Source organism: Trypanosoma brucei, chromosome 5 (assembly GCF_000002445.2).
Source record: "Trypanosoma brucei brucei TREU927 chromosome 5, complete sequence".
Lineage (NCBI taxonomy): Eukaryota > Euglenozoa > Kinetoplastea > Trypanosomatida > Trypanosomatidae > Trypanosoma > Trypanosoma brucei.
The window spans coordinates 1099899-1125172 of NC_007278.1; the positions used below are offsets into that span (position 1 = coordinate 1099899).

General features: G+C 46.2%; 9 protein-coding genes across 9 annotated transcripts, besides 7 other annotated features; all 9 read left to right on the forward strand.

Moving 5' to 3' along the window:
• Positions 1-25274: part of a sequence feature (sequence corresponds to BAC RPCI93-6E7) that runs on past both edges of the window.
• On the forward strand, positions 2538-6137 carry Tb927.5.3510 (structural maintenance of chromosome 3, putative; the record flags this gene model as incomplete). The annotated part of the gene is made up of 1 exon (XM_839928.1): positions 2538-6137. One exon carries the CDS (start codon positions 2538-2540, stop codon positions 6135-6137), a length of 3600 nt encoding a protein of 1199 aa, XP_845021.1.
• Positions 7761-7792: a sequence feature (T-rich).
• On the forward strand, positions 8234-9241 carry Tb927.5.3520 (queuine tRNA-ribosyltransferase, putative; the record flags this gene model as incomplete). The annotated part of the gene is made up of 1 exon (XM_839929.1): positions 8234-9241. The coding sequence occupies one exon, from the start codon at positions 8234-8236 to the stop codon at positions 9239-9241; it is 1008 nt and encodes a 335-aa protein (XP_845022.1).
• Positions 9411-10205, forward strand: Tb927.5.3530 (hypothetical protein, conserved; the record flags this gene model as incomplete). Its single annotated transcript, XM_839930.1, has 1 exon — positions 9411-10205. One exon carries the CDS (start codon positions 9411-9413, stop codon positions 10203-10205), a length of 795 nt encoding a protein of 264 aa, XP_845023.1.
• Positions 11148-11185: a microsatellite.
• Tb927.5.3540 (hypothetical protein, conserved) lies at positions 12129-15152 on the forward strand (the record flags this gene model as incomplete). Its single annotated transcript, XM_839931.1, has 1 exon — positions 12129-15152. The coding sequence occupies one exon, from the start codon at positions 12129-12131 to the stop codon at positions 15150-15152; it is 3024 nt and encodes a 1007-aa protein (XP_845024.1).
• Positions 15188-15220: a sequence feature (AT_rich).
• Positions 15673-16947, forward strand: Tb927.5.3550 (hypothetical protein, conserved; the record flags this gene model as incomplete). The annotated part of the gene is made up of 1 exon (XM_839932.1): positions 15673-16947. One exon carries the CDS (start codon positions 15673-15675, stop codon positions 16945-16947), a length of 1275 nt encoding a protein of 424 aa, XP_845025.1.
• Tb927.5.3560 (vesicle-associated membrane protein, putative) lies at positions 17264-17914 on the forward strand (the record flags this gene model as incomplete). Its single annotated transcript, XM_839933.1, has 1 exon — positions 17264-17914. The coding sequence occupies one exon, from the start codon at positions 17264-17266 to the stop codon at positions 17912-17914; it is 651 nt and encodes a 216-aa protein (XP_845026.1).
• Positions 18027-18103: a sequence feature (CT-rich).
• Positions 19382-19409: a sequence feature (AT_rich).
• Positions 19652-20473, forward strand: Tb927.5.3570 (hypothetical protein, conserved; the record flags this gene model as incomplete). Its single annotated transcript, XM_839934.1, has 1 exon — positions 19652-20473. One exon carries the CDS (start codon positions 19652-19654, stop codon positions 20471-20473), a length of 822 nt encoding a protein of 273 aa, XP_845027.1.
• Positions 21727-22284, forward strand: Tb927.5.3580 (phosphoglycerate mutase protein, putative; the record flags this gene model as incomplete). The annotated part of the gene is made up of 1 exon (XM_839935.1): positions 21727-22284. One exon carries the CDS (start codon positions 21727-21729, stop codon positions 22282-22284), a length of 558 nt encoding a protein of 185 aa, XP_845028.1.
• On the forward strand, positions 22846-24672 carry Tb927.5.3590 (hypothetical protein, conserved; the record flags this gene model as incomplete). The annotated part of the gene is made up of 1 exon (XM_839936.1): positions 22846-24672. The coding sequence occupies one exon, from the start codon at positions 22846-22848 to the stop codon at positions 24670-24672; it is 1827 nt and encodes a 608-aa protein (XP_845029.1).
• Positions 23720-23741: a sequence feature (GC_rich).

Here is a 25274-nt window from a genome sequence, read left to right on the forward strand (position 1 = left end):
ACCTTACAGTTTTCAACTAGAAAGGTGACAATAAAAAAAACGCACCTCGTTCACGATCCAATGAGCTTGTAAGTGTCACCGTAGTGTACATGTAGCGCCACCGCAACTACCAGCAGATAGACATATACGTGCATAAGTTACCCAACAATGCTACGTCTTCTCACAAGGCGCAGGCTGACCTCCCCCCGTCTATTTACCCAATGCGCCAGACTTTTGCAACGCACAATCCCTCCTAGCACACCAGACAGCCCTTAATTCAGTATCAGCAAATTTGGACACGATAGTTCACAACCCCTCTGTCCTCTCAACCACACTTGTCCGGCTACCGGCACGTGCGCGTCCCATTTTCGTGTACAGCCCCACTTTCCTTCAGCGTAACTGCACGCGCACGTGCCGCTCCCACAACTAGGCAGATTAAAAGGCGGCTGAAAGACTCCTGGCAGTGAACCCCTACACACGTTGCGCCGCACCTGCTTGTTGGGCTCCCGCTCCTCGGCCCCTGTAGGACGGTGTGGCCACTGAAGCGTCCTCTGACTTCATTTACCCGGCGGAAGCGTCCTATCGATCATATTCTTTTACCTGTTAGCTCTCTTTCTCGGGCGCTTCCTCTTGAAATTTAGCCCTCCCCCTCCCCTTAGGGCTCGAGCGTATAGTTCACCGCCCAGAACGCATTGCCACCACGCCCTCCCAGCCTCTCGGCCAGTTCTTTTTTTTTTTTTTGCGTTGCCCTCTCCGACTCCTCGAAAGGCTTAATGTTTTCGCAGTCTCCATTCCCCCCCCCCCCGCTTTCAGGCCAGTGCTCCCCTAGCTAATTAAAGACGCTGCTTCTCCATACGTGGTGGTATCTTTCAAAGCGGATCTCCCCCACAACAGCCTGTGCACTTGGTATACAAACCCTTTCATTGCCACAGTTGGCCCCAACATATTTCCCTTTTTGACGAGTGTAACAGCGCCTCGTAGGAAGGGTATTACCCCTCAAGGTTTTGTAACCACTCTCATTCTTCATATATCTTGTTTTCCCCCTGCGCAGCCATCTCCTGTAGGGCGTCTCCTCTCCTCGGTTCCCTCTCGTGAGCCGTGTGTGCGTGCGTGCATGTGTAATAATGCGTTTTTGCAGCTCTTTAGAGGGGCTGAGAGTTTTAACATGCATCCGAAACGGCCCTCAACACACGCTCTGCGGTAGCACACCCGTTTAGATTTGCTCCTGCAAGGCAATACCCATCGACGACATTAGAAGTGGAGTCTGTTACCATCCGTGGTGCTGCTGGACTTGAGTTCGACATAATGACGTTTGCGGGTGGCCCTCCATTTCGGACTCCGTGTCATTGCGACACATCCCTCGCACATTTTCGCACCGTCCTTTGGTGGCCTCCACCGTGCCGAAGACCCTCTTGTGACTCCCTCCGTTTTAAATATTCTCGAGCTTTCTAGCGAGCACTGCTGTGTGGTACGATCAGCTCTGCAACCGGGCGGTGTGGGTGTATCCGGTTTTCATCTGCACGAGGAATCTTACACAACTATTTTCATTGTGGCTCCTTTCGATGACGGTATGTTCGACGCCCCCTTTTTTTTAAAATGTTGTGTTACGGATTCATGTCGGTGCAAATGTGATGTGGATCCTGCACTTAGGGGCGACGATGGTCGGTGGTGTTTGTGGAGCTCCCGTCTATCTGGGTCCCTTCACGGAATCTGTACCGTGTCGTGTTGAGATGGCCTCGCCGCCCCCTTTTAAGATCGGATAGAGGTAACAAGTGAATTGTCGGGTATTAGGGTTACTCTCTTCTTTTGCGTGGAAGTATATTCCCCACCCGATGCAGAAGTGACGGTTCTGTTTGCGGAACTGGTTGAATCAAAACATATCTTTGCCGGTCTTGATGGGTGCGGCAGCCTCTTGATATTTTATTGTAGCCCGAGTAGAAGTGGAGCCGAGGTCCGCGGTAAGTTGTTGGCCGGTCATTGTTGTAGCGTATGGTGCGCCACGTGATCTATCGTTTTTTATTTCCCCCTCATTTTCTTCGTAGCCGTCATTTTTCCTTTTTTTAGTATTGTAGAAAAGATGTGTATGGATGGTAAATGACGGATCATTCCCCTCGTTAGAGGAAGCTACTTTACTAATGCTTTTGTTGCCTTAGTCAAACTGCTTGTCTAATGAAACCGTGCTAAACTGTGGTGTGTGTGTGTGGGGGGGGGGGGAAGGCCGTGTGCCGCGCCTGCTAGCACACCACAGCAGGTAACCATGCGCGGACGTTGCTTACACCTTGGTAGCTTCACTATCATTTTGCTGCTTAATGGTACCGTTTGTTAATTACCTTCAAGCAATGAGATAACCTTCTTATTACTGTTTTGTTTAATGTTGTCTTTTGTTCCACATCCTAAGCTTCTACATCAGGAGAGTGGTGTATGTTGTTGCGCTGACTTTGTACTTTCCCCCTTAGACTGCACGGTTGCCAACATGAAATAACCTGAACTGATTGTTTAACATTACCGTTTGTTTTGTTTTTTGACTACCCTCTTTCTTAGACCACTTACAGGATACTATGTATATCAAAAATATTCTTATTTCCGGATTCCGCTCGTACCGAGAACAAGCGTTTGAGCAGGAGCTCTCGCCGAAAAACAACGTGATCGTTGGGAAAAACGGAGCAGGCAAGTCGAATTTCTTCGCTGCGATCCAGTTTGTTCTTTGTGAGAAATTTATGAACCTTTCTTCTGTAGAGAGAAAGGATCTGTTCCACGTTGGATCCGGGAGGCCTGCGTTGCCCATCTTTGTGGAAATTATTTTTGATAATTCTGATGGTCGTCTTGTAATACCGGGAAAATCTGCTGTGAATGAAGTGCGTATACGGCGTACACTGGGCCTTAAGCAAGACGAATTTCGTGTAAATGACAAACGGTTCACGGCCACTGATATCCGGCAACTGCTGGAAAGCGCTGGGTTCTCGTCAACCAACCCTTACTATATTGTTGAGCAAGGCCAAATTTCAAGTTTGGCAAACATGAGTGATGAAGAACGGTTCCAACTTATAAAAGATGTGGCAGGTACGAGAGTTTATGAAGTAAGGCGAAAGGAGAGCGAGAAGATTTTGGAAGAAACGGAGGTGCAGCACGAGAAAATCGGGGAGTCTATTGCTCAACTCGAGGAGCGTCTTGAAGAGCTTCGGTCTGAGTCTGATGAACTCATGTCGTTCCAAGAGATTGACAAAAAAAGAAAGTGTGTTCAGTACTGTATCCTTAACTCAGACCTGAACGCTGCAAGAGAAGAACTTCGGAGGCTGGATGATGAGAGGAACTCTTACATGTCCCGCAGCGGAAGGGATCATTACGATATTGATGAAGCGAAAGCCATCATCAGTGAAGCTGAATCGGAGATACGTAATTGCGATCAGCGTATCTTGAGGTTGGAGGGGGAGCTACAGGACCTGGATACGAAAAGGGGCACATTGATGCGTGAAAAAGAGATTGTGCAATTAAATTGTATGTCATCTCTCAACACGATGAAAAGAACAGAGAGTGTGAAAACGAACGTTCTGAAGAGGGTTGGAGAACTGAACAAACAGATAGCAGAGACGAATGCTGGCTTGAAGAAGAAGCTTGCTATCATACAACAGGAGCAGCTTACTGTTGATCAGAAAAGTGAGGAACTGTCCGCCATAGAAGGAAAACTTAAGGCACTTGAAGCGAGACGGGCTCGTCAATTGCTTTTCAAGAACAAGCAAGAGCGGGACAACTGGCTTGCTGAAGAGTCTAATAGAAACAGAAAAACCATAGAGAATTATAAACATGAATTAAAGTTTACGTGTAGTGAGATACAGAAAGTTGAAAAGCAAATTGAGGATGAGGAAACTGAACAGAAAAATTGGGAGGAATCATTAAAGAAATCAGATTCAGTTATAACGGAGCTTAAATCAAAGTACGAAGAGACGATGGCCTTCAGGAATTCACTGAGCGTTAAAAAGGGTGACCTCTGGAGAGAACAGTCTGCCCTTGTACAGACGGTTCGGACACTACGCGAGAATCACAACAAAGCCCGCAGTCAACTCGAAAAAGTAATTCGCTCAGATGTTCGTCAAGGGTTGCAGTCTCTTAAAGAGGTTCTGGACGAGCTGGCCGACCCATCGCTAACAAATGCTGTACATGGCCAATTAATTGAGCTCATCGGCGTCTCGAACGGCTACGAGACAGCTGTTGAAGTGACAGCTGGTAATTCACTCTTTAACGTTGTTGTTGATTCATTCGAAGTTAGTGCGATTTTGCTGGAGAATATGAACAGCAGGAAGAAACCTGGACGTATATCATTTTTCCCAATGGATACGTGTAGGGGCACGGTGACACGGTTCGGTGAAGGTGTCGAGTGTAGCAGCTTGGCAGACCATATAATTTGTGATCCGAAGTTTGCTGGCATTGTTGCCGAACTATTTGGAAATACTGCTGTTGTGACCTCCATTGCAGATGGTGAAAATGTTTCAAAAAAGTACGCATGTGACGCGGTAACGTTGGATGGGGATCAAGTCAGCCGGAGAGGTGGTATAACAGGTGGTTATATCGAATCTCGGAGTTTGAAACTCTCTGCTTTCAAGTATGAAAAGGTTGCTGCTGCAGATTTTTTAAGAGGAGATGAGGCCCTGAAGAAGATTACTCAGGAGTTGGACAACGTTAACCAGGCCTTAACAGGTGTTGTGACCACCCTTAGCTCGCTCAAGACGGAGATGTCCTCCATAACGAAATCTAAAGACGGCTCACAAGTTGTCGAACAACATGCACAAAGAAAAGCAGCACTGGATAGGCAGAAGGATAAGTTATACGCATCAAAGAAGCAGTTGGAGGACATGATAAATACTGCCCAAGTAAACATAGCCACCTACCAGCATGAGGGAAAAGAAGCGTTCAAATCGGCATGGAGCGAAGGTGAACAACGAGAGTTGGAGGCGCTGGTGAAAGATGTCGACGACCGCCGCATGAAACTCTCAAAACTTCAGCGGCGGAGTGCACAGTTGGCTGCGGAAGTGAGGGCCTTGGAGGATATGCGGCTTAACTTAAACGTCCAACTCACGGCTACTAAAAAGTTCTTTCACGATTCCGCTCAACTCAGTGCAAGTAATACCGCTATTACTAATGAAAAAGAAAATCTTGACGATGATATTTCTTTTAACTCGCAGCAAGCCAACGAAGTCTACAGGTTATTGGATGAGACCAGGAAAGAGAAACTTCGCAGGGAGGAAGAAGTCGAGAAGCTTAGGAGTGGCTACCTTGAGGCTCTGAATTCTATTCAGGAAAGAAGAGATTTCGACGGAAGGACTCTAATGCAGCAGGCACATTGCATTAGACGTCGTGATGGCGCGGCGGAGAAGATAAGGCAACTGGGCGTAATACCCAAGGAAGCTGAGACATATTCTGGGTTGTCCAGAGAAAAACTAATACAAACACTCAAAGAGTGCAATAAAGCTGCTGAGAAATATGCACATATAAACCGAAAGGCAGTTGATCAGTACAATACATTAATGGAAACGAAAAACGGTCTTGTCGCCCAGAAAGAGGATCTTCAGAATGAACTGAAGAGTATTCGTGACTTAATGGACCACCTCGACTGCAAAAAGGATGAAGCAGTTGAGCGGACATACAAGCAAATTCAGTTGCACTTTGAGCAAGTTTTCAAAGAGTTAGTTACGACCGATGACTGTTACGGTAAACTTCAACTCATCATGTCAAACACCAGAAAAGAGGCAGGTGAGGATCCGTATGTTGCTGTTCAGATAAAAGTTTCTTTCGGACTAGGAGCTGCCGTCACTGACCTGAAACAACTGAGTGGTGGACAAAAATCACTTGTGGCGCTGGCGTTGATTTTTGCTATTCAGCGCTGTGATCCTGCACCATTTTATCTTTTCGATGAAATCGATGCTGCCCTCGATACTGAGTATCGGGCGTCTGTAGCGAAGCTTCTTTCTAAAGAATCAGGGTCGTGCCAATTTATTACAGCAACATTCAAAAACGAAATGCTTGACGTGGCCGATCACGTGCTCGGTGTTTTCTTTCACAACAAAATAAGTCGTATTCAAGCAATTACGGTTGAAGAAGGTAACAAGCTTTTGAAACAAGCAGTTGTTGAGGAAAGAAAAAGAGTCCGTGAGCATGTTGAATGATGTCGATAATTTTTTTTATTATTTAGGTGCTAGGGCATGTGGGGAGGAAAGGTTACTTATTATTTTCATTTTCTATCTACGCCATTTGGATGACAGAGGGTTCGCTGTTCCGTTACACTGAGCAAAAATGTAACGCAACGTTTTACATACGAGTATGGCTTGATGTATAGAACATTTTTTTCTTAACGGCATTTCTTTACATATGGTAACAGTAGTTTTACTTGGGTAACATATTTCCACTTCCTCTACCTGACCAATTTACTTAGCATCCTATATACTAGAAAGGCATATAATATGTAGTGTCGGTTCTTGTGCATTGGAAAAAGAGGGCGGCTACACGGTCTTTGCTTTGTGCAAAACTTGTTGTTACCCTACGGGAGTTTTTCCTTTGAAAACCGTTTGTATACCCTCAATTTGAAGTTTTTCAGCGTCTTTATGCCTGTACGAGCGGGGTAACTTCGTGAAGCTGCGACCCCTTGAATACGTCTCTGACTCGCTGAAACACACTAGCGTGTGGCAAAGGGCATATTCTTTGTTTCGGGAGGTTTCTGGCTTGTTACTGTGTGGTCGACTTATGTGTGTTGCTCACGTGGCTGACAAGACAGAATCGATAGACGACAAGTAAGCGCCACCACTACAGAAGACTGTCACAGAATTTGGTGCAGGAAATGACTGTTACAGTTGTTTGAATTCCCCTCATGCTTTGCAGCAGCGCCTAATCTACCGCTGATTTAACGTGCAGTGCTACACCACGCCTCCCACAATGTACGACCTACAAAGTGAACGGGTACAACTCCCTGCCAGGAACGGGCGGCGTTAAGGCGGCAATACAGAAAAGACCACTGTTATCACGTAGGCAAATATTTTTTTTTTTATGTTCATCGACATGTAGTCGTACATAAAACGAAATGACTTATTGTGACATTAACCACTCCACTTACATGTTAATATAATATTCGTTTTTAATATTTTCTCTGCACGTCAGCCCGACCTGTGAGCTGACGCCAGCGGATAATCGTGTTCAAATTTAGCGTCACCGTATTATATATTAATATGTATATATTTGTGCAGAGCATAAAGCGACCCTGCACGTATATCGGCTTTCTAATGTTAAAATAAGTATTCGAGAAGGCGGGACAGTTACTACACTACGATCATGTGACTGCAAGGTCGCTTCACCGCCATTGTAAAAATGACCGTATACTGGAGAGTAAAAATCCAGATGAAATGTTGTCGCTCCGAGTGCGGGTCAAACAATTTCTTCAGGTTTTGTATAAGTGGCGACATTCGAGTAGAAGTTGATGAGCATACTTAAACCCAAGATTCATAATTGGCATTTCACTTGCAGACAGTGAAGTAGTTATTTTTTTCGGCAACAACTGATTGTCCTCGGCGTTTCATTGTCATCTCAGCTATTATTTTCAACCATCTTTTTAGCCAGCGGTTTGAATACATTTTCGGCAGTGCTCGTTCGTATCGCTGTACACTCATCCTCTCTCTTTCCCTCTAGATATATGTCCAAACTGTTAGGAGGGAGCAGTCTATCAAGGGATGGAGGAGTGAAGGAGGTTTTGATGTGGTGCAAAAGGTGGAGAGAAATGAGAAACTATTCCAACTATCCTCTTTCCTTTTTTCTTTTCTTTCTTTTTTTTTTTGTCTTCTCTGAGTGGAGGTATGAATCGTTTACTTTGGTTGCTTTGAACTTTTCTCCATTTGAAGGAGTATGTTACTCAAAGTGTCGCATCTCTACACTTTCACAAATTGTATACATATCCTCTCTCTTTTCTTGAAAACTTCTGTCCATGAATTAACTGTGATTCCTCTTATAGCGTTTTTACGCGTAAAGGAACCATTGTTCCCTTCAGGTGCACCACAGATAATAGCACAGCGGCGCCAACAACCAGCTGCACGTGAAGTATCGTTTAGTTGCATATTTTATTGGTTAGGTTTCTTGCATATTTCACGTGTTACTCATTTTTAAAATGTTTTGTATGTTTCTTTAGTGTTGGGAACGAACGTGCCAACTTTTTTTTTTTTTACCTGACAACTTTTTTATTTAATTTTGCTTTTTCTTAGAGGTGGCAGCAAATAGTGGAATGCACGGAGTGTATCCTATTTTAGTTGTTCCATGCAGACGTGGTGGTATACCGTACCTAACACCCGAACAGGCGCGTGATATTCTTGGAGAAGAAGAGAGGATTTTAAGCCTGTCTATATTTGATGCATACGAATATAAGGATGCGTGCAAAAAAGCGGGAAAAAGTTTTGCTGAATTTTGCGGACTTGGAGAGTTCAGAGTAATATTGACGGTACGGAGCCCGTATGTAGGAGCTCATGCCAGTGTTTCTGCATCTGAGACGGCGGTGTTTGGGGTCCACGAGAAAGGCAGGATATCTTTTAGCAATGAAAGCTGGGCGGAAATCGTAAAGTCCGTCATGCCCAACATGGCCATTACTCTTTACGACAGTGTTCCCTTGCATGAACAACATTCAAAACGGAGGAAGACAGCATCAACAAGATCGCTGAAGTGGGCTAAATCCGCCGAGTGTGCCCCGGACATTGGTTGTGAGTTGATAAAGGCCTCGTCTGTTGCTGATAGGGAAAATGTGTTTGTATGCGCAGACGAACTGGGACAAAATGAGACGATTGTACAATATGCATCGCGGTTGTGCGAAATAACGAAGAATCACTACGTCATGAGTCCTACGCCTTCCCTCGGTGCTGTTCTGATGGCGCTGAAGGTTGGTGCTAGTTTCATTGAGTGTGCCTTACCGTGGACGTTGGCGGAAAGAGGTATAGCGCTTGTGTTTGACATGAATCCTGTCCACGGTTGCTCACCACAACGGTATGAGTCGCAGATAGATCTGAATGATCATTGTTTTGCAGTAGATATCAACCCTTTGTCACAAGCCTGTGTGTGTTCCACCTGTAGGAGACATACTCGGGCATATGTGCACCATCTCCTAACAGTCCAGGAGATGAACAGTTGTATTTTGCTTGTTGTTCATAATTTAGCCTTCCTGGTGCAGCTAATAGGGCTTTACAGAAGGTCAACTGCGGAGGCTCGAGAAAGTCTGCTAACTTGGGTGCTGGCACAGTTGTGAGAACATTCAACTTAATGAACGAATAATGATAATGATGATCGCATAATTTTTTTTCTTTCACGTTCTCCTTTCTATGGAAACTCCTGCTCTGTCTTGACGCCTGTAAGAAAGCGCCTCTGCGTTGGTATGTCGGTCTCCTCCATTTTTCTATCTGTTGTACCCTTGTTAGATGGCCGCTGTCCCTTCAGCACATGTGGTAGTAAAGCGAGGGAGAGAAGAGGGTACGGAACAGTGTGGGCAATACAGCGCGTACTTTCGCTGTGGTGAATGGAGCTCGCTTGTTACGCTATACAGGCCAATAACGACGGAGATGATCGAGGAAAAGCTGTTCCGTGGCGTCGATTTCTTTTTTTCGCCGCACGTATCCGATGTGGTGGGAAGCAGGCTGGTCCTCACTATCTGTGAGTCAGGAACTCCATGTGATAAACTGTTCAAGGATCGACCTTGGAAACCATGCAGTGTGCATGGTCCCTTTCGTTGTTCGTGTCACGCTCTAGAACATGTGGCACGTCAGGTAATTCAGTTGCAACGCGAGTTGTTGTGGTTTCAAGGGAAGTTGGAGGTATTCGACAGAGAGGAAGCACAGCATCCCGATACTCCTTTCTTCCAGGTGGACGTAGCGGGAGGAAGTGTGTCTCTCGTTCTCTGTGGGCTTCCATTCCCTGAGCGCCGCTTCGGCCCCTTTCCGCTCTTTTCCGTCGACAGCCGTTATTCCATAGGCAAGGCTATCGCAGCCGCGTCAATCACCGCGGAAACAACGGAGCCCGCTGTTCATAAGTGTGTCCTCTGTTCTATTAGTGCGGAGAGCAGGTGTTGTATTTGTAGGTGTATAGTTTGTGCTGAATGTGGAAGTGTTTGTGACTGCTGCATGAGAGGGGCGTGCCGAGCCTGCGTTGTCACGGATATTGGCCCACAACAGTGTGAGTGTGCGCTCTGCATAGCGTGCCATAATTGGGCCGGATAATGAGCTTTAGAAGGCAACCCCACTACGTTCTCGTCGACTAAATAAGTGCTGTAGGGCAAATTCGTTTCCGAAGCGTACTGCACTCCTCGCGGTTGAGTTTCTTTTCTGCCCAGAATGAATGTGATCACGGATAGATGATCCTTTCCGCTTCATTTTCTAGCGGTGATCCCGCCGCAGTTAAAAAAAAATGCTTTATAGCGGTTGATTGACGAGCAGCTAACAGTACCTGATCGGCGCAGATGTGAACCTTGTGTATTTGTGCCAGCACAGCGGAATGCAAATGTACTCGCATGATGTGCTGAGTGTATGCGGAGTGCACTGCATCCGTGTTTGACGTTCGTAAAAGTATTGTCACCACTGAAGTTTTCCTGCGTTCGATCCTCTGGCTACCTCTCTTTTCCTTTGCAGCATTATTACTTTCGTGCGCTTGCGAACGTTACACCCGTTACTGGACCGTCTTTTCCCTCTCTGGCTTTAGAGAGTGAACGGTCGAAGGTGATGCCATCCAAGTCAACGTGAAGTTGCGAGTATCGTGTGTGGAACCGACGTGCTTTATTTGTGAGAGGATACATCACTTTTGCGCCGCTAGCTTCACCCTGTTGTGGGCATCGGTAGCGTAGCCACTCTCGTCGTGTAGCTTCGGGAATATTAGTTGCGTCGTCGTGCTGTTTATATGTCTTGGATGTAAACATGTGCCACCAATATTGACAATCGATGTCTTTCTAGCCGTGAGGAGCGTTTCATTGAGGGAGTCGGTTCCCACAGCGTAAAAGACCATTAAGCATTATACAGGACGATGGAAGCTGCTCCCTAGCAGTAACAATATCAGTTTACTGTGTTTCCGCACATATATAGCTTGTTTTTGCAGTGTCAAAGGGCATGGAGTTGTTTAAGCTCTCTTATTACGTTCTACACCTCTTAAACTTTCTTCGTGCTGCACTCATATATATATATATATATATATATATATATATATATATGCGTCTGTGTGTCTGTGTAACAGTTGAGCTGAAGTGGTGGCTTGACTTTTTTTTTTTTGCTAACACATTGTTACCACTTTGACGCTTTGCCGTGATTTTTTTTTTTTTACCTAGAAGGGATGCGAGTAGACTCTCTGTCATTCCCTTTACTTAACGGGTTGTTTGCATTGCGCATTGGTGAAAGATCGACGGGGGGAAGCACGCTGCATATTATTGCGCTCTGTTTGCGGTCGCGTCTTTGGTGCCTACCTGCAAAAACATGTTGTAGTTGGCGCAACTTTTACGTACAAGAGGGGGAGGAGAAAGGGGCTGATATGTTGTCTACGGCCAACTGGAACTTTTGGCATATTTTCTTTTTACCACTACACAACCGAGAACAAGCGTCGACGCAATGCGTTGCTTCCCTTGACAAATGGGTGGGTTTTCTAGCTTTTCATTAATATATGTTCGTATCACCGCTTGTGGCGATCGCATTACTCCAATCGGTGGTTGTTTACTTTTCCTTGGTGAGTATATTTTATACATAAATGGGCACGCCGCGTTGGAAATGCCAGCCCCTGAAGAATATGGTGAGGTGTTGCGATAGATCTTTTAATCACCTGTATCTTTTGAATAGATCCATCTTTGTTTTGTGTGTGTGTGCTAGTTTATCTATTACCAAGTAACCGTCTTTCGGTATTTTATTCGGTTCCTGTTCGAGATTACAGAGCGAGATCAACCACATGGGGCGGCCGTGGATTTCAACACCTCTTTTTGTATATCTTCCCAAAGGGTTTGTCGCATCTGTTTACGTATTGTACGGTGTGGCTGTCAACGTTGTAATGTGTTACTACCTGCCTATTTATTGTCTTCCCCGTCATCGCTATTGTAGTTACTCTCATCGGCACTTGTTTCCACGGTTACAAACGTGGAGCAAGCAAAATTGAACCGATCAGCGGGTGGGATGAATGCCATCCCACTCGTCCTCGTGTATGTGTTTATTGTCAGCAGCAGTTTGCCCGCACCGTTTCTTCCCGGCATTCGGACATTAACTGGAGTTGACGCCGTACGTAGTGGTTCGGTAGGTGGGAAATACTCTGCGATGCGGCTAGATAAAACCGTGTCAGTTATAGAGCGCGCGCTGATAGGGTTCCGAAAGGGACATGACATGTGCCCGTACGGGTTCGCAATGGTGGAGCGTGTTGACACCGGTGCGTTGCTCTGTGTGAATTGTTCGCAAACGCAAGCTGTTGTTGGACTTGTGCCGCACAGTAACCAGTCGCAACGGTGTGTACAATGTGGCGGTGACAACCGTATTGCTGGGTTGAGGGATGCTACCTACGTGAAGGATACCGGGACATGCGCCTGCCCCCAAGGGTATCAAGTGGTTGAGTTCATTGGTACTGTGGTGCTTGTCGCGCAGATGTGTGCACCTTGTGCAGATGGAGATTGTAACACATGTACTTCCCCGTTAGTCAAAGATAGGAAAGGTCGCTGTGTCTGTGCTGGCGTTTATGTCCAACTCGATGACGGTTCTTGTGTTCTGCCATCGGTGCAGGTCGAGGCACGTAAGCCGGTGGAGGCTACCACGGCAACACTGTTGCCAGTGGATACAGAGGGTGGAGGAATATGGGGGCCGCCTCTGACTTGTGAAAATATTGAAGAATATTCCGCTGATGCGGCCGTGAGGTGTGAGGGTTTGGACAAAAGCGCATGCAACATGTTGGCTAACTTGTGTGTGTTTATGAATTTCGACGAGGCATCAACACCGTGCCGTTTATACGATACTCTTTTTTCGCAAAGCCCCACTAAACCCTATATGCCACCGCTTTACTACGGTAGAGATGACACTGTCGGGTCGGTCGTCTTGAACTCCTCTTCGCTTACCGGAGCACCGGCTACTCTGACATTTGTGGTTGCACGTTACGATTTGAATGGTATCTTGGTTGGAAAGAGCCTATTGTCGCGTGATTTTAAGTTATGCAACACTCCAGGCTCGATTTTCACGAACTTCTTTGTAGTTGCGTCCAACAGGGAACTTCGATGCTCTGTTAAGTGGGAAGAATTGGAATCCGACTACTCGACTACACAGTTCTTTGAACTGTTTCTTGTTAATCCGTTTAATGTTTCTGATGATATTCCCATTCCCCTCGTTGTGGACGACACAGACGGCGGTATATCTCCCAGTAACGCTCGAGAAGTTCACGTCTTAAGCATGATCACAGGGGGTTACAAACGCCGGTTTTACATGTATGGCAGGGGTTGTACTCGAAAAGGCAATTCGACCGAGCAGGTGCTAACCGATTATCACGTTACAACCGTGCGGCGGGTGGTTTTTGTATTCAACGTGGAGGGCCCCTCGATTCAGCGGCGGCTGAAGGCTCCTGCTGCCATTTTGCAACTAGCTTCAACAAAGTTGTATGATGATGCACCCTCCTTTTCGGCACCTTCAAATGATACCTACTTGACCAGGAGTGTTGCAGTGCTATTCACATTGGTAGACGATCCCATGGACGTAGTCGCTATGAGAGCGATGGTAACGGCTTGTGTCTTGTGTTTTTGCACAGCGTGGATGAGAACATTTGGCTGGATGCGCAGAAGACAAAACATGATACTGAATGGCGGTGCAGCCATTCGCTTCTTGGTGTATTTTTGTGACCACTCCGGGAACATGTTTGCGCTCATCACGTTGCTAGCATCATGGTACTTGTTTTTTGTGTATAAGTTTCAGGACGTTTCCGCAGTTGTTGTGATTAAGGATAAGTATGTGTGTTTTGAGGCTATGATGTACGTGTCCGCGGCGGCTAAGGGGATTGCTGTTCTTTTTGCCGTTATAGAACAATGCAACGCCGATTACTTCGTGATAGACTGGGAAAGAAGCAAAGGCCAGCTACTGCGTGAGAACCGCGTGTTGCCCGTAAGCATGTGGCGATCTACCTTTGTCGCCAATGAATTGAATGGCCTGCAGGTGCTGCGCCAGTGGCATCCTCTTTTTACCATGGTAATGATGCTGTTCTTCCTTTCAGGCTTGAACTATGTAAGATATGCGGAAAGTGTGCCTATCGACTCTGCACCCGGTGGTGTGGGTGTGTACCAAGTTACCACGCTGCGCTTCGCGCTTGTCACATTAGTGTGTATTATCGTATTTGTTGTGGTGCATGTTCTTGAGTTTCAGTTCTATTACCGCTTTGTTTGTGTTCACCCACTGCAGAGTTTTGTGGACCTTTGCTCTGTGTCCAATATTTCCGTATTGATATTGCCTGAAGAACAGTGGGGTTACTATATCCACGGTGAGTCTATCCACGCTCACTCGGATGTGAGCATGGAGGAATTCCAGCAAAACTTGTGCTTGGAAGCTCAAGGTGATTTGCCGGTGCGTGGTCTCGGAGGACAAAGCGAGTGCCAAACATTTGAGGTATTTATGGGTGTGCACACGCGGCAATACCTTTACGTTTGCTCGGCCAGTATTGAGGAGGAGCAACAACGGGCACTCGGTAAACCACCGAGCCCGGTGTACACTGGTAAGAAGTGGCATTTTTTGAAGTGCCTTTTCGGTGTGTCACGTAAGCCCCGCGCTTATGATTCAGGCACGCTTGCACTAAAGAAACTCATCAATGATACGCTCCGGAAGAGCATTAGACGTGCGGAGGGAACGCTGCTGTCGAAGTCTGTAATGCATGGTTCACTCGACATAGCACCAAATGTACTTTATATGAATGGTCCACAGTCGGGAGATAAGGCAGGCAAGGATGTGTTTTTTGTGGATGATGTAACGGCATACGGCAAAGCGTTTCTTTACGGTATGGACATTGATTTGTTCATATTTTACATGATGCTGTACGCATCGGTAGATGTGGCCACACACAACTTATTTTATGCATTTGCCATCACTTTTGCCGTCGAGTTTCTCCTTCGATGGTACAGAATGACTGAAGGCGTCGTAAATATTAGCTCTAAAACTCTTATAGACGATCGGTTCTTTATTTAATGCTTAACCGTTTTCTTGCGTTGCCATCTCCATTGTTATTTTTTATTAGTTATTTTTTTTTTAATTTTCCTACCTCGGAGCAGCAGGATGAACAGGCCCCGTGTCTTCTCACGTCGCCACACATAAGTAAGGAAACTTATTTGTCTCTTGTTTTCAGGGATGTCCAGGTGGCAGAGTTGGAGTGTATGTCTGTTTACGCGTGGTTCTTTTTTAGTTGGAGTGCAAAATGGCTAAGGAGAGGGACAGTGAGTAATGAGATGTACAGCATTTTCAGCCGTTTCTTTACGCGGCGAGCAGTGACAGATGTTGTTCGTGCATGGTCACTCACTTTTTTCTTCTCTCTTTCGTATTTCTGTGGTTCTGTTTTTAAGCCCACGCTGATTCCCTTCGCCGTTGAACGTGGTTAGGAAAGTGAAGGGAAGGAAGGAAAGGTGTAGTGTGGGAGGATAATATTCACATAAGCCTCTTAAAACCGCGAAAAAAAAAAGAAACAACTTCCGAATACGACGGATATCTTATTATGTCCAGGAGGTGGTCTTGCTTTATTGTATCCATTGGTGGCCCGTTAGCGCCGTTTCGCAGCTGTTCTCACAGTTCTCAGTTCCACACGCAGAAGAAAGAGCGACTCGGCGTAGTCGACATTTCCTCGCGCAACATAAACGAAGAAATGGCGTCGAAGGTTCCACTTTTCCTTTATTTTCATGTCACAAACAATGCGGACGTCGCCTCCTACACGGAGCGGTTAGCGGGGCAGGTGGACGCCACAAACCGAAGATTGCAGAACAACAATATGGCAGAAGTGTACCAAGAGTTTGGAAAGGACCGTGGGTTGGCAATCAAGCTTGGACTCGTGGACTGCGTTAGGAATGGGTCGCTAACTCAGCAGTTCAACGTGGATCCGCACATGTTTCCCATAGTGTATTTCGTGCGGAATAAGATTTACGCGGATAAAATGGTGGGTATTGTGCCAGAATCACAAGTGAAAGAAGCAATTGATGCTTTCATCGAGTATTCGGCTCAGGAGAGCAAGAATGAAATGGAGGGAACTTCAGTCTTTCAGAAAGTTAAACGTAGTGATGAATACGACGAAAATGCCATGACGCTACTGAACGCAGCCCATACAAGGTTGAAAAATAAAGATATACCTAAAGCAAGGGAACTCTTTCAGAAGGCATACGACGTAGCAGTTACCGAGACAGATGCCGTTTGTAAACGTCTTGGTATCTCAAAGGAAAAGAAAGTGACCCCAGAGATGTGGGAGGCCCTGAAGCGTGAGGGATCTTATAATGCTAGCCCACAGGCACTTTGTGGGTTGGCCATGTGTGCTATGGCAAGTAAAGATTCAAAGGAGGCCCAACGCATTGTACTGAGAATACGGGAAGAATTCCCATTTGCTACACGTGACCTTCGTGACGTTGCGGAAGCTGTTGTCCGCATCGAGTTGCTTGTCATCAGTGACTTTGACGTTGAGAAGGATACGTATGCCACACTCTTGACGTATGATGATCTTACTAAGGACCCCGCAGCGCTGTATCGTCAGCGTCTCAAGTTAGCCGTCGCGCACTTTGTGGAAAAACGCCACCATAAGGGCATTGAGGAGTGCCTTCGTCTCATTCGTGCCGAACCAAAGTTGCTTTCTGCGTTGAAAGAAGCTGAAATTGTACCGAAAGACACTATCCTCGGCCCAACTACAAAAACCCCGGCGCGGCAGGTTATTGTGGGGATATTTGAAGCTCTTGGAAATAGCAACGAGCACACTATTAAGGGTCGCGAGTTGCTGCAAGCATACCTTTAGCTTCACCCTGTGCCGGATTTGACGAACTTTGTGCGCACGTTTTTTCCCCCGCCAACCCTTGCTCTCTTTCTCCCTCGGACGTGTTCTGTTTCATTCGTCTTTATAGAACGATGTGAATTGAGTGTATCATTCATGTTCGCTTGTTTCCCCTTTCTTCCTACTGTTTCTCGCTTTTCTTTACCTTTCCCCACCTCATACGCACCGAAACACCCATTGTATAGGAGGTGTGTCGTCAACTATAGGAATTATAGGGTATCCAACAACTAGGAGAGAGAAACATAACCGTGTTTGTGTTGCAAATCGCAGACCAGATCAGATGCCCATTAAATATAGTTGTGTCAATGAAGGGACAACCATCCTAGCCGAGCACCCACAGGGTGAACTCCCTAAACTTGCGGAGTTGACGCAAAAGGTTATAGCCACAGTGCCCGGAAACGAGTATCGAAGGAAGACGGTTGAAGATAAGGATGGTGGAGTCAACTATCACTATATCAGCAACGGTGAGGGCCGCACTGTGGCGTGCGTAACAACGAATGATATGAGGATGCGAACGGTTTTTGCATTTCTTGAGGCTGTCGAGTCCGTTGTTCGGTCGAGTGCCGGTCAGTCGGGGGGCGAATTGCGCAACGGCAAGAAACTTCTTCAGCAGAAAATGGAGTTTTACAACAACCCGCAAAACGACCGTATTACGGCCTTAAACGACGACATCAATCAGGTTGTGGATGTAATGATGGACAATATGGACAAGGTACTGGCCCGTGGGGATCGTATTGACACATTACATGAAAGGTCTGCAACTCTCTCGGAGCAAGCGCAGCAGTTTCAGCGGCGTTCCACGCAGCTCAAGCGTAATATGTGTCTGAAAAACCTTAAACTCACAATTATGATTGTCCTTACGGTAGTTGTGATCATATTCATTATCATTATCTTTATCTGCAAACCGAACTTTTCCAACTGCAAGTCATAAGTCGTAGTAGGAAAGGAAATGCAGTTGAGCAACATGGGGAGAGAAAGGGTAAAAAATTCCAGATTGAAAATAGAAAATTTCAGCGCGTGTTTTTTTTTTGTGTAGTGATTGACTTTTTTTTTTTTTTCTTTCCTTTCCTTTCTTGTTTGGTTTGCATGTTTCTTCCCTTCAGTTTCCCTTCCTCCTTTCGGTTTGGGGGGAGAGAGAAGGAGCAGGGAAGAGTGATAAAGTCAAAGGAAGAGGCGGTGCTGGTACATGTGTTCCTGGGGCGAACACCAGCATGATTTTTTTTTTTGAGTAAATAAAATGTTTTTGTTGAATTTGGAGGGTCTCCTACCTCCACTGCAGTTGTCGTTGTTTGTATATCTCCTGCCTCCATGCTGTCGCCTCCACCATTTCATTTTGGTTTGCCTTGCCTTGACTGATACCACCAGATGAAGAGCGGAGGGGCAAACTCAAGGACTGGGACAGTGGCTACCGCAACCGAGCGTTTTTTTTTTTGCTACTTTCGCCTTCTACTCTCTCTCTCCTCCATTTTTTCTTTCTTTTCATTTAGGACCATTTCTACGCGATGGTTCACGGGCCCTACGAAATTTATGCTACCCCTGTGTGACGAACCAACGACTGCGTACTGTGGCCCTCGTTGTTGTTGTCCTTGTCTCGTCATAATAATCATCATTTTCCGTTTACTTCCTCGCATTCGTCACCGGCATCAGTATCATTAGGGGGTTTCGATTTCCCTTTTGCTTTGATGTTTTTCTTATCTTAACTGCTATTAAACGTTAAAAAAAAAATGAAAGATAATCTAATGATATTGTGACACAAGATAAGCCACAAGCAGACGAGAAAAGAGTGGAATGTTTGTCATCATTGGGAAAGCTTCATCCGTTCATTTCTTTTGGTTGCTTGAGGAAAAGAATGAAGCTGATGAAACCACCTAGATGCAGAAGGTATATATATATCTTAGGTAAGAATGAGAGGAAGACGGAATGCTCTTTCTGAGGGAAGAAAAAAAAATGAGGAAAATGTTTCTAAAAAGTTTCTTTTTACCAATTGTTGCTTTGTAGATCACCTCCTCCCCTTCGCATGATCATACATCAAATATATGTGTATGCGTGCATGTGCGCGTGCGCCCGCAATGGAAATGCTGGCATCTTGTGTGAAATATATATTTGGCAAGCTTCCACTCTTCATGGTGGTGGGAAGGTATGTTTGAAAAATGAAGTGTAACCATTTGGTGTCCTTGCTTGCACTTGTATTTGTCGCTTTTCGTGGAGAAAAGTAAAACGAAACAAACTGGAAAAGAACGAGGGAAGAGAGAGAAACCAAGCGATTGTGCGGTCTCGTACCGGCACCTGTACCCGTCTGCATATGTATGTTTGTGTTTGTAACCTTGCTAGCTACTGTCCGAACAACGATTATTCCTACTTGTACCTCTTTACTTTTACTTGTCGGGTCCAGTAGAGGATTATTATTATTAATTTTTTTTTTTTTTGGTGGGACGAGAGTCACGGCATACACAACAGTCACAAAGGTTCAGCAACGAGAAAGATTGAGCAGAAAGAAAGGCGACAATCCGCTGAGAACAAACTGAATTCTTTCCACCGATTTATTTGTAACTATCAGTGTTGGTGAGACGAGTTCGCATACGAAGAGGAGGAAGTGGGGAACAATTTAGCTGTATTGTGGAGGGAGAGAGGAAATATTTAGTGAAAATTTTCTTCAACCAAACGAAAGATGAATTCGTGTGATAACGTCGGCTGGCGCTTCATTGAGGAGGCTGTTATTCGCGATAAAGGCTATGACGAGGAGGCTATCCTCACAGCCGTTTTGCAGTCGCACTTCATTCGTCACGGTTTTGTCAATTCACTCAAGGCGTTTACCAAAGAGTTGCGTGACCTGGAACAGAGGGGAAAGCAACACCATAGCGTATTGGGAGCCAGCGGTGTCTGCGGTAAAGCAGATGCGAATGGCGGCGAGAAAGACGGGCAGTTGCAACAAGGAGTTTTGGAGTGTGAAGGAAATAATAGTGGGGAATGGGACACGCGAAATGGTAATGACGGTTGTGCCACTGGTGCTGAATGTGTTGGGTCGGTATTGGAGGGGATGCAGGTACGCAAGTGTGTTCAGGTTCTCTGCCACAACGAGGAATATGAAAAGGCAGCCGCGCTTTTACCAAGCAGTAATGAAATGAAAGTGAGACTGCTTGCTTTGGAGGCCGTAAAACGCGCCAAGAGAAATCAGTCTGCCGCTATATCTTTCCTATGCAAGCAAGTTGGTCCCTTAATTTACAAACTCCCTGATGCTGTAACGGCCCACCACATCTTTGTCGAATCTTTAGGTGCTGTAACTGGCGTTAATGGTTCTTGTTGGGAAGTTCCTTCACCCTGCGCAATAGCGCGGGAGGTGAATGAGTCGCTGTTGGACAGCAGCGAACCGAGTGCACTTGACGTATTGCTGTCGTGGTCTGAGTTACAGCAAGCGGCGAGGAGTGTGGAAAAAGAATTACATCATAAGTCAACTTTTCCCTTTCCGGTTATGGTGTCTGACAGAAGTTGACACGGGTACCGTCAACTTTTATGAGACTTGGGAGGAATACCTGGGGTGGGAAACGAGAAGTAGCCTCCTCTTCCCCAAATTCTTTTTGTTTCATCTTAAACGTTTGCCAACGTGAGGAAATTTCTGTCACTCAAGCTAGCTTGGCGAGGCGGTTCTTGATTACTGTTGTTTGTGCCAGTACCGCGAGGTGTAGTTAGGTTAACGTGCAGGTAAGGGCCCCTGCATGTTATTCCTAGCTTTTATTTTTGTGCTTATTTCATGGAGGTAGCGCGTGTCTTCATACATTGGTTTATGTGAATGTTCTTTGTAAATTCATTTCCCTTTACCGCCCTATTTATTCCTTTACCAATTTTGAGGATTAACCTACGACACGCGTGTTTGTTGATCATTCACTCTTTTTATTTGGCCTTTTCTTCTATCAGTTTTACTGTTAGGTACTGCGTACACTCGATGTTTTTGTGTATGTGTGTGTGAAGCGAGTAGGCGTCATGACGGGTTGAGCGGGAAGATCAAATTTGAAACTTTCCGTTGCTTTCCCATTTTGTCCAATTTCTTCGTGTTATTGCTCAACACACCAACTTGCTATTTCTTTGACTTGTCTTTTATCGCTTCGTGTTGCTTCTCGTGTAGTCTTAGATTGGGTTTAAGGCGGCAGAGTAGGTCCGAAGTTATGATTGCCGGCGGTGGTGAGTTTGTAGTGAGTGCATCTCCATGGTCCCCTCGCTAAAGAGCTGCATTTCGCCGAGAGTGAACAAAAAAAAACCAGTGTTTTCGCTCGTATAGAGCAGCTCCAGATTAAGTGAAGTGCGCGCCGTTATGGGTTCATTTGGGTAGGTTTTTCTGTTTTGAAGTTGATTCACCGACGCTGAATGAAAAGAATGCGCTTTCGCGTACCAAAGTGTTTCACGTTGACTTAAGCCCGGTGAACGTACGAAACTCGTCCTCCTTGGCTCGTTGACTTACTCTTCCTTTTTGTTTAAGCTGTAGTTTGACTGTTTTTTTTGTTTGCATTATATTTAACGTCAAAAATTTTGTTTGTGCAATTGCTTGTTATTTGCTTTTTGTCCCTTTGTGAGTTGCATTGTTTTTTTTTTTTTGGTTTGAGTCGCGTTTTTCTCATTATTTCCACAACACGAACTATTATCATTTGTTGCACTGGCTGTCAAAAGTGACCTACAGAGTAATAGTAGGAGACTAAATCAGAAGCACCCGTAGAGGAAGATAGCGTGTGTTGAAAAGTGAGCGCGGATCGTATGGCAGAGGTGCATGTATGTAGGCATGGCCAGGACGAAGATAACCGCGATGGTTTATTAAATGGACGCCGTGACCGGCCTCTAACTGCTTTAGGCCGTGAGCAGGCCAGTGAAGTGGCTTTGAGACTCAAAAATGGTGGCGTCTCATATGACGTAATTTTGGCATCCCCCCTCCAACGGGCTTACGAGACCGCGTGCGCCATTGGTAGAGCCCTCGATTTGGTTGTGGAGACGGACGAGGAACTTACTGAGCGAGACTTTGGTATTTTGGCCGGCAAACCGGTGGCTGATATCCGAAAGTACGCCGGAGAGAACGTTCTCCAAGGTGACAAAGTGTTGTATTTTCTTGAGGTGGAGGGTGCGGAGACATTTGATGAGTGCTTTAACCGGGCTGCACGCTTGTTGAAACGCGTGGATGAACGGTTCAGCGGGAAACGCGTCCTTTTGGTGTGCCACGGTGACATCGGGAAAATGGTGCAGGCGGTGCGGAAGAACATAACATGGCGAGATGCTCTTCTGCTTCCATACATGTCAAACACTGACATTGTGGAACTGTGATGAGGGCCGCAGGCATCAGGAATACGAGTTGTGGGAAAGCGTTGCGGATTGGGGAAGAGTCAAGGGTAGCCCGTATTCTGATGTTCGTAAGTATACGGGTAGTCGCTGTATGACTACACAATGACGTTAGTTGAAAGCTACTTGAGGTGAACGGTACGCCTGGAGTATTTTTGCTCATCCGGGTTCGTTTATATCCCAATGAAAAACTATACAACACTCAACGATGGGCCAAACAACGGCTGATATGGGAGGGCGACGTACCATTATCATTGTCGTCATTTTCCCCCCTCCTGACTGCTTCCGTTATATTTACACTGTGGCGATGCAGTGTTTTTTTTCCCTCGTTTGTTGTGTCACCGTTGGAAAAAGAAGCCCAGTTTATCGTTCTCAACATAATTTCAGCACGCGTATCAGGGCTTCACTAGGAAGCTGGGGTTGGATGGGAGTGGAGATGCGTGACAGTGTGTTGCCTCAATATTTCTTGATGCTCGGAATCTACGTCAAAACTTACTATCTCTCAGCCTTGTTACTGCCGCAAAATAAATAAATAAAGTGGTAGCTATGCCACCGAACCGTTGGGGTCGGCCACCGTCCCTCAGCCCCACTGAGGCTCACAAGGGGGAACTCATCCGCTACATAAAAAATGAAATTCACGACAATAACCATCTCGGCCTCCTTGGTGAAGAGTTGGACAATATGGCGAACATGTTGGCAACGTGTGGTTCGAAGCGTGAAGTATATGAGTGGTGCCAGACCCTCATGGTCGGAGAGGCGATGGCTGCCGAGGTCATAAAAAGGCGTACCAACCATGGGCCACGATTCGAAGGTGAACCCACAGAGCAGAAAAACGCACCTGCATCTGCACCTGCCGTGAGCCGTATGCTAAATTTATCAAGAAATAAGGGTACGAAGAAAAAAGGTACTCCTGCTGCTAAAGGAGGCAACAGCAAAGCCACAGCTGCTTCCACGCTCAAGCCAGGGTTTTCCGAATGTGGTTGCTTTGCCACGGAACACAACTTACGTGGAAACTGTGCGAACTGTGGGCGCATCATATGTGAGCAAGAATCAGACGAAGCATGTTATAATTGTGGGTTATCACCATCAACGTGTGTTGCGTATGAGATTAAAGTCCAAGAGGGCCGTTTAACCGAGGCGGCACAGGAAAGGGACCGGGCAACGTATGAGGCAGCTGTGTCCAGGCGTGATGAACTACTGAAGTATGCGGAAACTCGTGCCAAGCGCACTAAGGTTATTGACGATCAAACAGCTGTATTCTTTGCGCCAAAGAATGCGTGGATGACCGTCAAGGAGCGGGAAAAGGCCGAAAAGGATGAAGCACTCGCGGAGCGACAACGGAAGGTAGCAGCGATGCACCGCCACACCGGGGCGTATTCTGTGCACTTGGATATCATGAATCAGAACGTGTCGCTTGGGTGCCCGGCGCCGCCCGGGCCCGGTCAGTGTCTGAAATCGTCTTCTTCATCTACTTGTAGCTCGCAACTTTCCGACCCAAATTTTGACGAGTGTAACATTGAGGAAGTGGAAGAGGCACGTGCATTGCCTCTTCCAACGCTTATGCAAAAGATATGGTACAGTTTAGACGGCTCGACGGGGACTACTTGCTTTGCTAATGCTAACGGTGCCACTGGTGTGCAAGATAGTAAACCGGAGGTTCATACCACTCATGAAGTTTCACGTCGTGTGCAACAGGACTACTATGAGGACGACGCACAATTCTACCGTGATCTGCATCGTTTCCAACAAGAAGAATATGCCAGAACCCAGTCTGTTTGTGTGGTAGAAACTGATGACATTATCTGTGACGATACTGATGAAGCGGGGCAACAGTCTAAAGATAATTTTGTGTCGGGCGTCACGGAACCTACCGAAGCAACTTCGGAAGGTATTGTTCTTTCTGCATTAGTTCCAACACCTGTCATGCGCATGAATGACAATGGCACTTGTCTCTCCCTACACCAACCGTGGGCCGGGCTCCTTGTCGCTGGCATAAAGGTGCATGAGGGCCGTGTGTGGAGCACAGACTATCGCGGCCGACTTTGGATTCACGCAGCCTCCTCACAGCCACACGACATCAGAGAAGTGGAGGAGAAATATGCTAAATTTATGGAACCCAATCAAAAGTTTCCCGAACATTACCCGACACGTGTATTACTGGGTTACGTGTTTCTCATGGACTGCATGGATCGGGAAAGGTATGAGGAGAATTATACGCCTGAACAACGACAAGAGGAGTCCCCCTTTTCATTTATATGTGCTGTCGGTAAAACACTTCCTTTCCCACTTCCGATGAGTGGTAATCACAAGTTGTTTCGTTTAGACCGTAAATTGCATATAGCTGCCAGGAAGCAACTTATGGAGGTGAACTAAACATCTGCATTTTCTGGTCTAGGAACGAACGAAAAGCTCTCTTTCGGTAACCGCTGTTGTGTTGGAGGAAGTACGAGGAAGATGACTGAGTGGATTCCCCTTGAGATTTGCCCCTCCTCGCTTACCTATTTCACATCCTTATTGGTTCGCTTATTCCTGGTTGTGGGCTTCAGCACTGAGGATTAGCGAGGGAGGGTTTTGTTTGGCTACTTTTCAAATTTTGGTCCGCGTACCCCTAACCCGCCATACTTGTTAATTCTGTGCTTACACTCACATCTGGTGTCTTCCATCTGTCGTACCCCTCAGTTTCTTCTTTACCCTGTGTCCTCTTTCTGCGTGTTCACGTTTACGTTCATACACGCACACGCCTGGTTTGTGAAAGGTTTCTCTCCGCTACGGCTTGTGCGCTCACTTGTGTTTTCTGCCTCATTAACCATTTGTGCTGTCACTGTCGTGACGTGGAGCGAGTGACGACAATTGCTGTGGTACTTTGAATTATTATTATTATTATCACTCGCTTGAGTCGGTCAGAAGTGAGGAAGTAGGAAAGAAGAGGTCAAGTTGAGGGGTTACTTACCCAAAGGCTGTGTAAGGAAACCGAG